General features: G+C 39.9%; 1 protein-coding gene and 1 long non-coding RNA gene across 3 annotated transcripts in view; one reads left to right on the top strand and one right to left on the bottom strand.

Moving 5' to 3' along the window:
• LOC114653416 (lethal(3)malignant brain tumor-like protein 4) overlaps positions 1-15021 on the bottom strand; it is a 527140-nt gene that overhangs the window by 431965 nt on the left and 80154 nt on the right. For both annotated transcript variants that reach the window (XM_028803732.2, XM_028803736.2), the window contains exon 3: positions 3334-3421. Coding sequence is in view for 1 of the 2 variants with exons in the window: in XM_028803736.2 (XP_028659569.1) it covers positions 3334-3342 (9 nt within the window). In the remaining variant the exon portion in view is untranslated. The remainder of the gene's footprint in view (positions 1-3333; positions 3422-15021) is intronic.
• LOC127528415 (uncharacterized) overlaps positions 1-15021 on the top strand; it is a 189296-nt gene that overhangs the window by 139134 nt on the left and 35141 nt on the right. The gene's annotated exons all lie outside the window — the stretch shown is intronic.

Genomic DNA, 15021 nt, shown 5'->3' with positions numbered 1-15021 from the left:
TATATATGAGTATTGTGGAGAGGAGGGTGCTTTGTGCACAGTATTGTCTTAATAAAAGTAATATTTGGACTTTTATATGGTGTCTGACGTCTGATCAGAGGGTTCAAGGTGTCACGGAGACCTTAATCTGTCACAATATATATATATAAAATGAAGGTACAAGTTAAAAAAAAGACTAACAATAATGTTTAATGCAATTATCCATAAAGCAGATACCAGTTAATGATTTTAACACATTATTTTTTTTCTATGCATCTTATAATGTTACACAGCACAGACACACACAGAAAGTAAACACCTCATGAAAGCCAAATTTGGCTTTGAGTTTAGCAAATTGCACTCATTATCATATTGTGACAACCGACTCTGTGGGTTTAGCAGAAACCACGCTGATGTAGCAGGTGTTTAGAATGAAGGCTTCTGTTCCATGAATTCGAGAGGCCCTTCATGTTAATGCACACAAGAAAGAAAAAAAGCAACATACAAAGGTTTTGGGCTCTAACAAGAACTAAGCTGAAGAAAAGCAGTGATAATAGAACATTCACAAAGTGCAAATAAAAAACTTATTATTTATTATGTACCTAAGAGAATTAGAATTAATGTAATATGCCCTTTTATCCTCTACACTCCTAAGAAGTTTATGAGCTAAGTGACAAATTAGTCACTTAAAACAGATACTCCTTTTTAGAAAAATCTTGTGTACATGCATCACTATTATGAAGAAATATTAACCCCAAGACCCCACCCTATGTACCCCATCATGTACAGGCAGCATATGAACACTCATTTCAAAACATGGGAGGGGCTATGCAGAAAAATGGCTGTCATTCCTAAACGGCTCATGCAATATTTTTGGTAAACCCCTTAAATTAAAGCTGAAAGTCTACACTTTAATCACATAATGTTAGCTTATTTTCAAATCTGTTGTGGTGACATACAGAGCCAAAATTATGAAAAACGTGTCACTGTCCAAATACTTACGTACCGAACTATAAACTCATATGAAGACACAGACCCTTTCTTATTAGCCTTCTTGAGTTCCACCAATTAACCCAATCTGTACATTTGTGGTATAACGGAGGGTATGCAGCCAAGGAAAAAAACCCTCATGTACAGAACATGAACCATAGTAACACACAGATATACATTCTTTGGAGACATGAGGCTGCTACATCACCCACTGCCCCTTCATACTTCATGAAAAAGATATAGCAGAAGGAAGAGCGTGACAAAAATTATAACTGGTTACGCATCAATGTATGCCTCTGCCAATTACAGTAACAGTTTAATAACACAAAAGTATACTAATTCATAATGTCTAAACTAAAGCACATTATGAACTGGACGGTTACCAGCCTACCCATTCAAAGGAACTGTTACTGCCACTGCTGAGCTTCTTCACAACCTGACCACTAAGCTAGCACAATGCTGTAATGGGGTGAAAACCTAATATGTTCAACCCCCACTCAGCCCAACCAGTCTCAAATCCAGTGAGTTCTGAAACCACTACTCTAAAACAATACTCTATTTTTATGGGAAACATTGAAGTTGTCTGTAGTGGTCTGGCGCCCTGCCCGGGGTTTGTTCCTGCCTTGCGACCTGTGCTGGCTGGGACTGGCTCCAGCAGACACCCGTGACCCTGAGTTAGGATATAGAGGGTTGGATAATGACTGACTGACATTGAAATTGTCAATTAAGTATTAATAACCTACAACCAAACAAATTTAGCCAAACATTGTCAAAAATGTAAATATTTAAAATGCTGCCAGTGTGATACACACAAAAAGATGATCAACAGAATTTTGTTCTCAAGCTACTTATCTGTGGACTCATTAGGCTCACTTATTGTGGTAAATGTGTAATACATATATTTGTGTCTCTTTTCCCATCAGAGAAAACAAAAAGTAAACAACGAATCAGTTAGCATTTAATACCTCCCAGAGTATGGTAACAATTGCACAATCAGGTACGTCATCATTACACAAACCCCTCCTCTAATAAAAAAAGTACCTGCAGCAGTCCACTGCATCAAATGTATATTGGTAGGTTAATCACTAAGTAAGTGAGCTCCAGAAGATCATTTTCTTCATTAGGTTTAATGGCTTCCTTCATACTTATATTTCTGTTATTAAATCACTGTTTAAAGTACACTGCACTATTTAGTGCATGCAATAAACAGCTAAAATAAAATAGTATAAACAGTAAAATATTCTATGCAAATTGTTTTCCTATTATAATCTTAAACACTTTTCCAAAGAATGATGGAAAATGTTAAACTCTGAGCTACTTGAACAGGCAGTTTAATCAAAGACTTATCCATGTACTGTATATTACTGAACTCAAAATTTAAGCTGACTTCTTTCTGACATATTTTGCTTTTCCAAGACGTCTAATAAACCTTTATTGTGTTCAATAATGTAACTAACATTACATTAACAATTTACAGTTTACAGAACTGCAATTACTGTATACTAAGCCCTGCAATGGACTGACGCCCTAACCAGGGGTTGCTTTTGCCTTGGCCCTATGCTAGCTGGAATAGGCTTCAGCAACCCCTGTGACCCTGTTCGGGACTAAGCGGGTTAGAAAATGACTGACTGACAGTTATGTTTTTTAATGTACTGGATCTTAAAACTTTAATTACATGTCTGTGCCTCCATGAGTCTGTTATCTGTATAACTGCAATTTGAGAAATACCCTTGTAGAATGTGTGAGAAAATTAAAACACCAAAAATGCTTCATAAATTCATCACCATAGGTTTATTTTGAAAGCATGAGTAGAGTATAAGCACAGGAAATTCAAAATGCTCAGTTAGAACTCAGAACTTGCTAATAAATGAAATTGCATGCCATGATGCAAGTAGCCTCTTTGGCCATCCAAGAACCAAGCAGAATAGCCATAGTCTAGGTAATTAATCAGTTATTCTTTTGATTGCTTATGTTTATGTATGTCATTATCATTGGGGAGAAAACACAGTTTTTACCCTGTTTCAAATGCATCATAACAACTTTCAAATCATAGAAATAGCAAGCATTTTACAAGTACACATTTTTCTTTGATGTGTTTAAGCTCAAGGAAACAAACCTACTGTTGACTAAGTAAATATGTGTGGAAAACAAAAAGCAAATTTACATTATCTAACTATACTCATTTTATTTATCAAAGGTAGCCATTTATCAATTTTAAAAAAAGCAACCCTCTGATTCAGGATTTTTAACACACAGCTATGTTTTAAAAATATTGCATCAAATTGTTTTAATGTCTATATATGAAATACTCCTCCTTTTTCCATATAATTGTAACATTTTGTAAGTAGAATCTGTACAGCTCACCTCCACCATAAAAATCAGTCATATGAAAGCTTCATTAGGAGATTCGCCTTGCTCATTCATTTTAAGTCACTTCAGGTCATGAATCCTTCTGTATTAAAAAATATATATACAAATAGTCAAACAAAACATTTACTAGAAAAGAAAAAGTCACACTTGAATTCATTTTCATACAATAAAAATAAAATAACATCAAACTGATGGCCACCATTTAACACTGGAATCCTTGAAGCCTACGAAGAAATCTGGTAATCCCAGCCCACCTTAAATCCCTTCGCACCTCTCCATCAGCATCTTTTGTTTTGTAAATGTGTCGATCAGCACAAGCAGCAAGCAGCCTTCTGTCACATCCCCCACCCTGACGGAGCTCAACTCTGGCAAAAAGTTCTCCCAGCTAAAGCCAAGGCTCCTAATCTGCATGTGAGGTTCCTAGAGTTATACAGGGTAAATAATATAGTATATCGTCTTTTGGAATACATGCATTTCATGTGTGTTCCGTATCTAGAAAGGTCTGGGTAAGTGTAGGATGAAAGAAAATCGAGGCAAGAAATGCTGAACACATACATAAAGCAGAAACTTTTTCCATGTTATACTAATAATGACGTGAAGTGTATAATGTGTAAAGACTTTAGACCAAATATCAAATAAACACGTGCGCTTTTATTTAAGAATATAACCAAAGAAAAAAAAAAAAAACATTGGATTTACATGTTGCTGTCAATCAGTTAAAAACCCAAGCTCAAATATCAATCGACGTGGAGTTTATACGTGTTCTTGAATGGTGCAGTGGTAAGGACCGCTGCCTTATAGCCGAAAGGTCCCATGTTCGAGACTGGGCGCTTCGCATTTTGAGTAGTGAGCTACTACTATTATTATTATTACTATAATATAATAAAAACATACATTTGATTGGAGTCTGTAGCATCCGGTGTAAATTTTGGCTACATGTAAAAGTTAGTGCCATTTTTTTCATAGACTTCTAGAATCAATCACTTCATCCATCCATCCATCCATCCTCTTCCGCTTATCCGAGGTCGGGTCGCTGGGGCAACAGCTTGAGCAGAGATTCCCAGACTTTCCTCTCCCCGGGCACTTCTTCTACCTCTTCCGGGAGAATCCCAAGGCGTTCCCAGGTCAGCCGAGAGACATAGTCCCTCCAGCGTGTCCTGGGTCTTCCCCGGGGCCTCCTCCTGGTTAGACGTGCCCGGAACACCTCACCAGGGAGGCGTCCAGGAGGCATCCTGATCAGATGCCCGAGCCACCTCATCTGACTCCTCTCAATGTGGAGGAGCAGCGGCTCTACTCTGAGCCTCTCCCGGATGACTGAGCTTCTCACCCTATCTTTAAGGGAAAGCCCAGACACCCTGCGGAGGAAACTCATTTCAGCCACTTGTATTCGCGATCTCGTTCTTTCGGTCACTACCCATAGCTCATGACCATAGGTGAGGGTAGGAACATAGATCGACTGGTAAATTGAGAGCTTCGCCTTGCGGCTCAGCTCCTTTTTCACCACGACAGACCAATGCAGAGCCCACATTACTGCGGATGCCGCACCAATCCGCCTGTCAATCTCACGCTCCATTCTTCCCTCACTCATGAACAAGACCCCGAGATACTTGAACTCCTCCACTTGGGGCAGGATCTCGCTACCAACCCTGAGAGGGCACTCCACCCTTTTCCGGCTGAGGACCATGGTCTCGGATTTGGAGGTGCTGATTCCCATCCCAGCCGCTTCACACTCGGCTGTGAACCGATCCAGAGAGAGCTGAAGATCACGGCCTGATGAAACAAACAGGACAACATCATCTGCAAAAAGCAGTGACACAATCCTGAGTCCACCAAACCGGACCCCCTCAACGCCCTGGCTGCGCCTACAAATTCTGTCCATAAAAGTTATGAACAGAATTGGTGACAAAGGGCAGCCCTGGCGGAGTCCAACTCTCACTGGAAACGGGTTCGACTTACTGCCGGCAACGCGGACCAAGCTCTGGCACCGATCGTACAGCGACCGAACAGCCCTTATCAGGGGGTCCGGTACCCCATACTCTCGGAGTACCCCCCACAGGATTCCCCGAGGGACACGGTCGAATGCCTTTTCCAAGTCCACAAAACAAATGTAGACTGGTTGGGCAAACTCCCATGCACCCTCCAGGACCCTGCTAAGAGTGTAGAGCTGGTCCACTGTTCCGCGACCAGGACGAAAACCACACTGTTCCTCCTGAATCCGACGAACCCTCCTCTCCAGGACCCCCGAATAGACTTTTCCAGGGAGGCTGAGGAGTGTGATCCCTCTGTAGTTGGAACACACCCTCTGGTCCCCTTTCATAAAGATGGGGACCACCACCCCGGTCTGCCAATCCAGAGGCACCGTCCCTGATGTCCAGGCGATGTTGCAGAGGCGTGTCAACCAAGACAGTCCTACAACATCCAGAGCCTTGAGGAACTCTGGGCGTATCTCATCCACCCCGGGGGCCCTGTCACCAAGGAGTTTTTTGACCACCTTGGTGACCTCAGTCCCAGAGATGGGGGAGCCCACCTCTGAGTCCCCAGGCTCTGCTTCCTCATTGGAAGGCATGTTAGTGGGATTGAGGAGGTCTTCAAAGTACTCCCCCAACCAACCCACAACGTCCCGAGTCGAGGTCAGCAGCACACCATTCCCACCATATACAGTGTTGACACTGCACTGCTTCCCCTTCCTGAGACGCCGGATGGTGGACCAGAATCTCCTTAAAGCTGTCCGAAAGTCGGTCTCCATGGCCTCCCCAAACTCCTCCCACACCCGAGTTTTTGCCTCAGCAACCACCAAAGCTGCATTCCGCTTGGCCGGCCGGTACCTATCAGCTGCCTCCAGAGTCCCACAGCACAAAAGGGTCCTGTAGGACTCCTCCTTCAGCTTGACGGCATCCCTCACCGCCGGTGTCCACCAACAGGTTCGGGGATTGCTGCCACGACAGGCACCGACCACCTTATGGCCACAGCTCCGGTCAGCTGCCTCAACAATAGAGGCACGGAACATGACCCATTCGGACTCAACGTCCCCCCATCTCCCTCAGGATGTGGTCGAAGTTCTGCCGGAGGTGGGAGTTGAAGCTACTTCTGACAAGGGGCTCTGCCAGACGTTCCCAGCAGACCCTCACAACACGTTTGGGCCTACCAGGCCTGACCGGCATCCTCCCCTACCATCGGAGCCAACTCACCACCAGGTGGTGATCAGTTGACAGCTCCGCCCCTCTCTTCACCCAAGTGTCCAAGACATGTGGCCGCAAGTCCGACGACACGACCACAAAGTCGATCATCGAACTGAGGCCTAGGGTGTCCTGGTGCCAAGTGCACATATGAACACCCCTATGCTTGAACATGGTGTTCGTTATGGACAATCCGTGACGAGCACAGAAGTCCAGTAACAAAACACCACTCGGGTTCAGATCGGAGGGGCCATTCCTCCCAATCACGCCCTTCCAGGTCTCACTGTCATTGCCCACATGAGCATTGAAGTCTCCCAGCATAACGAGGGAGTCCCCAGAAGGTATGCCCTCTAGCACCCCCTCCAGGGACTCCAAAAAGGGTGGGTACTCCGAACTGCTGTTCGGTGCATACGCACAAACAACACTTAGTACCCATCCCCCCACCCGAAGGCGGAGAGAAGCTACCCTCTCGTCCACCGGGGTAAACCCCAATGAACAGGCTCCAAGTCGGGGGGCAATAAGTATACCCACACCCGCTCTGCGCCTCTCACCGGGGGCAACTCCAGAGTTTTAGAGAGTCCAGCCCCTCTCAAGGAGATTGGTTCCAGAGTCCAAGCTGTGCGTTGAGGTGAGTCCAACTATATCTAGCCGGAATCTCTCAACCTCACGCACTAGCTCAGGATCCTTCCCCTTCAGAGAGGTGACATTCCACGTCCCAAGAGCCAGCTTCTGTAGCCGAGGATCGGACCACCAAGGTCCCCGCCTTCGGCCACCACCCAACTCACACTGCACCCGACCTCCTTGGCCCCTCCCATAGGCCATCGATTACTTATATTATATAAGATTTTTTTGTAATATATTTTCATATGGATCAATACAAACATTTAGAGTAATCTACTGTATGTTACTATAAAGGGAAAATGAATAATATGCACTCTTACCTATAAAATGACTACCTCATTGTTTAAAGATTACATGTCATTATTTTGAAAAAAATTTGTTTAATAGAGAAATAATAAATTGTTGCCAGTTCATATTTTCTCCAACCTCATATTCACTTCTCCACTTGTCTTCCCTTCCATCAACAATTAAAAAAATAAATAAATAAATAATAATACAATACAATACAATACAGTTTATTTTTGTATAGCCCAAAATCACACAGGAAGTGCCGCAATGGGCTTTAACAGGCCCTGCCTCTTGACAGCCCCCCAGCCTTGACTCTCTAAGAAGACAAGGAAAAACTCCCAAAAAACCTAGTAGGGAAAAATGGAAGAAACCTTGGGAAAGGCAGTTCAGAGAGAGACCCCTTTCCAGGTAGATTGGGCGTGCAGTGGGTGTCAAAAGAAGGGGGTCAATACAATACAGTACAGTACACAGAACAATTTCTCAATATAGTAAGAAATAAAAAAATATATATATATATAAATTTTAGAAGTACAGAGCAGAATTTAACAGTAGATGATATATCCCATAATAAGATTTGTATTTGTATAGAGTCCTGGAGACCTCATCCTTCAAGCTGCCTCCCCCATTTGGCCATTCCACAGCTGATACAGAGCTGTAATATACAACTGCATTCTGAGGGTCATCGTTGACCTAATCTCCCTATACTACTCCAAAAAATCACTTATGTCCTGGTACTCCAATGAACTTTATGAAGATGAAGACTCAGCAATAACAAAAGAGATGGAGATCATGAAATCTCTTGGTCAAAAGAGATACCTTGTTTTTAGGGAAATTATTACCTCTCCAAAGTAACTGGATGAGAAAAAAGGCAGTGCTACAACATTCAAGACTATAGACAAGATTCTCTATGCATAAAAACCTATTCACTTATCTATTCTATAATATTTTTTTTCCGTTTTTGATTGTAAAATCATTACTCTCCACAAACCTATCTATAACATTTACATCTCATTTAACCAGACCCTTTTTGATAACTATTCTACATCTCCTTCCATTCCCTTAGCATTCTCCCCTGTATTCATTTCAGATATCACTGAAATTTCTTCTTATTTAAGACCTACTACCTGCTAATTTAATCCTCTACCAATACACATTCTGCATTCTTATTTGTCAGAAACATGACCTGTGCATTGTATCTCTTAAGTCTGTCTCAATTCCAGCTACCTTCAAGCTTGAGGAAAATGTTTAAATATTAAAGAAATCAACCTTAGATTCTTTCCAACTTTTTCCACTCTCAAATTTTAATCTTACAAGTGGGTGATTCAGATATAAAACTAGGTCATCCTTTATTTATTGAGCTTAAGCACTGCTCTTACAGTAGGACGAGAAAAGATACAAGGATAGAATGAGGAGTGTGAATATCTAGACAAAATATTATATAACAACTAGCTCTGTTACTTTACTAAGTCAAAGAGCATCAGATATAGTATAATTTGTTAACTGAGTTGATCAGAAGTACTATGTATAGATTTTTTTTTAAACCAGGGACAAATATTAGTTCACTTGGGCTGTGTACTGTTCGACATGCTAAATACAGTCCTTGATGGTGTTGGTGTGAAAGAAAACGCAGCAAAACTCCATACTAAAGCAGTATTCAGTAATGCTACAAAGGTGATTTAAAGTTGATTCATTCAAAGTTAAAAACAGCTAAAAATCTTGATTCTCAATTAGCATCAAAACCTAAAATTAGTTTTGCCTCAGTATACAATGGGTTTGAACAAATCTTTACCAGCAAAAAAAAAAAAAATTACGAATTACTTTTTACTCACTCAAATGCAACATCCTGTTCTCTGCTTATTACATTTGCATCATTCTGTTTAATAGATGGAGACAAGCCACAACTGGTTTTCAGTGTTTTTTTTTTTTTTTTTTAATTTCCTCTTTGTTTTTTTAACTTCAAAAAGTGCTTGATCGTTGATGGGTATATCAAATTTAATGACAATGCGCAGATGGAAAACAGTATTGGCTTTTTCAAAAGCGCAAGACTATGCACTGATAAAAAAATGGTAGTTTAATCAGTTTATCTCAGATTTATTGTCACATGTGACATAACACCCCTGTCCACTGAAGAGATTGGTATTTTCCTTTTTATAACTGCACTCGTTTAACCAAGCGAACCCCCTCTCCCAACTAATCAAATGTCGCTTCATTCACAAAGGGAGAAAAAACCCTCTTCAAATGCTCTCTGATTCATTCACTTAGCTTCTGCAGATGACCTACATTTGCCACTTGCTAGTGCATTATTATTAACAAATATCAACAAATAAAAAAAACATTTTCTTGTTTATTCCATGTTTTTACCAAATTTCAATCAAATCTGTGAAGGTATTTTTTTAATTTAGAGTATTTACTTTTTCTATTGTGTGTTTTTTTATTTTTAACCACTAAATATTGAGATAATGACTGTCATTTCTTAGTACATACTGTAAGAAGAAGACAAGAGAAAGAAAAAGCTTTGGGGATCCACCCCGTGTATTGTCAGGCAAATACTCAAATAATATGCGAGTAATCACAAAAAAACGAGTCCCAAAAAGACTGACTGGGGAAAAAAGATATGTGGACATTTATAGTTGCTGTGCAGAAAGAGGCAGGTCCGTGCAGGGAGTGGCGGAGGTGAGGTCAGTAGGAGGGTGTGGTCTGGACAGGAAGGCAAAAGTTGGTACCGGTTTAAGTGGGTTTCCCTTCTTACATACGTATTGAATTGTTCAGAAATACTAAATGTTTACTGAAAATTCTAAAAATCTGTGCAAAATAAGAACAAAATCAATATTTTTTATCAAAATATGCTTTAGTGCTGAAGGACTTGTTATTCCAGCAGCAAATCATTCAGTCTACAATCCAACAATATCCTCTGCATACACTAGCATGAATGCTTAAACTGTGCCTTTTGATAAACAATTGCCATGAATGTGTGTCAGAGAATCACCTTCCAGGCTCATCTGAGGTATGTGATACCCTTCTGGGACTAGAAGGGGCACTGTCACTAACAGACTTGTCTCTTCTGGTTTCCCTCACAGTGCAGAGAAGACACCCAATGAAGGTAACTGTGGCAGAGAAGCCCTTCCCTTCCGGCCTTAGCAGTACAGAAAGCAGACATCTCTGAAAAGTCGTGTCTCTTTTTATACCAAAGCAACGACCAGTGCTAGGCTCCCCAAAACCACACCCTACCATTAAAGACAGCCATTGTGTTTTCAAGGCAATTACATGCATTTCAGTTGTTGCAACACTCAAGCAACGATTTCTTTTGTTTAAACCCATTTTTGTTCTGTACATTACAGGGATGACCCAGTTGGCACCCCAGTTTTTCTTGGAACTACTTACAAATGCATCTCAGAGTCCACACAACTTATAATGATTTATTAATGCACCCATATTTATTATGAGAAAAAATATCCAAGCTGCTTCAACATGCAAAACGTTAATTAGCCCATCCAGTTTCACACCCAGTTGCTAAATAACCCCAAGATACATTTATATTCATGTACATAACTGAAGTAACAATGAGGGAACGATCTACTACTCAAATGGTCTGGCACATCTGAGCGTGTTTCTGTAACAGCACATTTTTTTATGAACTTTTGATATTGTTCGTCATTGTCCAATGCTAGTCGTGGCAAACTTCTATTCTATCAGAAACGTAAAAGTTTTCTCGGCCACTGCTACAAACTACAGGGGGTAAGTAACATATTTAAAAAAAAAATTTTGGGGTGTGGTATTGCTTCAAAATATGTTATTTAAGTTGGAGATCTGGGAACAGATGAAAAATAGTTGACAGTAAATTTTTCAAGAATGTTAAAAATTATTTTTTTCAAACTAGTACCCTATGCGAGAACCTATTCATGTTACATTATGTGAAATAAAATTGACAAGTTATGCTGGGTTGAATGGTCTGCTTTCATCAAAACGCTCCTGAGGTATTTACTTTCTTACTGCCCCAAATACAACACCACACACAATTCACATGATGATGCAACAGCAGTTGCAAGGTTACACTTACAGATAAGCACATTTCAAGCTGGTTTTGTCTTTTGTTTTATTTTCCATTTCATATTGTTTGTTTGGAAACATCACAAATGTTCCATGGATTGAAGGTGTTCATGGCGATCTGGAGGCAAGGCCACAAAATACTGTACAATGATTACATAGTCACAATGGCCATTTTCCTCCACTAAAAGTCTAAACAATATAAAGATCATCGCCTGACCTAATTTGTTCTTGCAAAAGTACAGTAATCCCTCGCTATATCGCGCTTCGCCTTTCGCGGCGTCACTCTATCGCGAATTTTATATGTAAGCATATTTAAATATATATCGCAGATTTTTTGCTGGTTCGCGGATTTCTGCGGACAATGGGTCTTTTAATTTCTGGTACATGCTTCCTCAGTTGGTTTGCCCAGTTGATTTCATACAAGGGACGCTATTGGCAGATGGCGGAGAAGCTACCCAACTTACTTTTCTCTCTCTGTCTCTCTCGCGCTGACTTTCTCTGATCCTGACGTAGGGGGATTGAGCAGGGGGGCTGTTCGCACACCTAGATGTCTAAAAATGCTGAAAGATTATCTTCACGTTGCTACCTTCTGTGCAGCTGCTTCGTGAAGCGACATGCTGCACAGTGCTTCGCATACTTAAAAGCTCGAAGGGTATGTATTGATTTTTGACGGTTTGTTTTTCTCTGTCTCTCTCTCTGCTCCTGACGGAGGGGGTGTGAGCTGCTGCCTTCATTGTAACTGCTTTGTACCGCTGTGCTTCGCATACTTAAAAGCAAAACAGCCCTATTGATTTGTTTGCTTTCCTCTGTCTTTATGACAGTCTCTGCTCCTGACGCGCACTCCTTTGAAGAGGAAGATATGTTTGCATTCTTTTAATTGTGAGACAGAACTGTCATCTCTGTCTTGTTATGGAGCACAGTTTAAACTTTTGAAAAAGAGACAAATGTTTGTTTGCAGTGTTTGAATAACGTTCCTGTCTCTCTACATCCTCCTGTGTTTCTGTGCAAATCTGTGACCCAAGCATGACAATATAAAAATAACCATATAAACATATGGTTTCTACTTCGCGGATTTTCACCTTTCGCGGGGGGGGTCTGGAACGCAACCCCCGCAATGGAGGAGGGATTACTGTATTATTTTATTCAATTAGACACTTGCTTCTGCAGCTAGAAAATCTTTTTACTGTTGCTTTTGTAATTTGTATTTTGGAATAATACACTTTGTTTATTTTAAATTTTTTTTAATATTTCAACTCAAGTTTGTCATGTGTATGCAGTACAATGGAACTCGATCTTACATGCCTTCACAGAACGGCTGACAAAAAAACAATACAAAGCAAAAAGTATACTAAGCATGAAACTCATATATAATTTTATACAACACCTGTACATATGCAATATGCGTTTACAAACATTATGTACAATATAATAATATATATTTAAATTCTAATGATTAACTGTCCAGCACCCTTATACCTTTAGGATAGAAACTATCCCTAAATCTACTGCTGTGAGGGCTGATGGCATGTACCGTGTGCCAGAAGGAAAAAGTCAAAATGCAACTGTGTAGGATGGCCAAGGTCTTAATATTCTCTTTGCCTTTCTATGACAGCAAGTGTTTTATATGTACTGAAGAGAAGGCAGCTCATCATATTTGGCAAACAGGCCTATGATTGTGGTATCATCAGTAAATCTAATGATGGAGTTTGGAGTTTGCAGTACCCATACAAGTAAGGAAAATGGACTACATTAGCTCTCTAGATTTTGTGTTGAATTCGGGTTTTCTAAATTATAAATGAAGCTCAACAGTGCTTTCCTTTGTAAATGGGATTTTTTTCAGAGGAAAGGAAATCAAAATAAATACATAAAATTAATACAAAAAAGTTTTTTAAACTTACAATATTTTTTAATATTTATGTATGGAATATTACAAAGTATTATAGCCAAAAAAAAAAGAAATTAAGAACTTTTCATTTTGTTAGTAGTTCAGTAAGGTACAGGTTTGTCCTTTGAGCAAGTAGCTTATTTGTCATGCAAAGTAATGTGAAAATATTGTCAGCAGTGACTTTTCTCACACTGCCTATGAAAGCCTCACCAGTAACATCACCAGTTACACAATCTCCCTAACAATCAAGTGTGATCACTCTCCAAACAGGGAATAGTACCTAGTATATTTATTACTTACATCAGCAGCTATTAAAGTTTGATTCCAGATTTGTGGGATTTGTTTGACCTTCAGTGTACAAAAGGGCATCAACATTTTGTGATGAACAATTGTTCTTAAACTGGTTTTGTTTGCCCTTACAGTGGGGGGAATAAGTATCTGATCCATTGCTGAATTTGTAAGTTTGATCATTTACTAAGAAATGAACAGTCTCTCTAATTTTTATGGTAGTTTCATTTATATTCGGTCTCTCTCCATTAAAATTAAACTACCATAAAAATTAGAGACTGTTCAATTTTTTTTAAGTGAGCAAACTTACAAATTCAGTTAAGGGTCAAATACTTTTTCCCCCACAGTACTTAAAATTCATAATGCAGTTCTGAACAGAGTGGTCAGTCTATGGAGTGTACCATCAACATCAGTTTTACATAGAAAAAGGAATACACGCCAGATGGCACACTGTGGACAAAGCAATCCACAAGTGAATACAGCTCACTTGTAGTGGTTTCACAGACACTGCAGACATGACAAGAATAAACAGTCCGTTTTCTTTGTCTACACATATGCCATCAAATTATGTATGTTATTCATTACATGTAGTTGTGTGTATATATGTAATTCACTACATGCACCAGCATTTCAACATGTACTCAAATCATTTTTTTTTTCTGAAAGGCACCTCATTTTTGGTCCACTACCACGTTGCATCATATGGAATATTATTTGTGTCTATCAGAGACCAGTTACTGGTCCATGAGTTTATTTCAAAGGTAAATGTCAGCATGAAACAACATCCATCCATCCATTATCCAAACCGCTATAGCCTAACTACAGGGTCACGGGGGTCTGCTGGAGCCAATCCCAGCCAACACAGGGTGCAAGGCAGGAAACAAACCCTGGGCAGGGCGCCAGCCCACCGCAATGAAACAACATGTACATTTTTTTTCCTGTTAAGGTAAATTAGTGTAATTTTACTTCACACTAAATATAAAAATGTGTTCATTCTTTCTTTCATCGCATAATATATAGTTCTGTAGTTACCGGTGTTCTAAAGTGAGATTCTATACCTGTCTTTTTTATAGTTCTTATTTTTCTCCACATTTCTAAAAGAATACTACAATGCTTAAAGGAGATGTTATATGTCAGATTCCCTCACATTTACTGCTACTCTGTACTGGGAATCAATACATGGCAATATCTTGGCAGACAATCATTTTAATGGACTGTATTTCACACAGTATTGAACTAAATTATTCCATAACATGGATGTCTTTGTGATTTATATGCATACTTTGAAAACTGATATTGTCATAAATTGACAATTAATACAGAATATTGTTGTATGAAGGATTTCTTTGGATCCTTAAAGTATGACACAAATCATAT

This window comes from Erpetoichthys calabaricus, chromosome 6 (genome assembly GCF_900747795.2).
Source record: "Erpetoichthys calabaricus chromosome 6, fErpCal1.3, whole genome shotgun sequence".
Classification (NCBI taxonomy): Eukaryota; Metazoa; Chordata; class Cladistia; order Polypteriformes; family Polypteridae; genus Erpetoichthys; species Erpetoichthys calabaricus.
The sequence above is the reverse complement of the archived record's forward strand: the minus strand, read 5'-3'. Positions and strand labels throughout refer to the sequence as shown.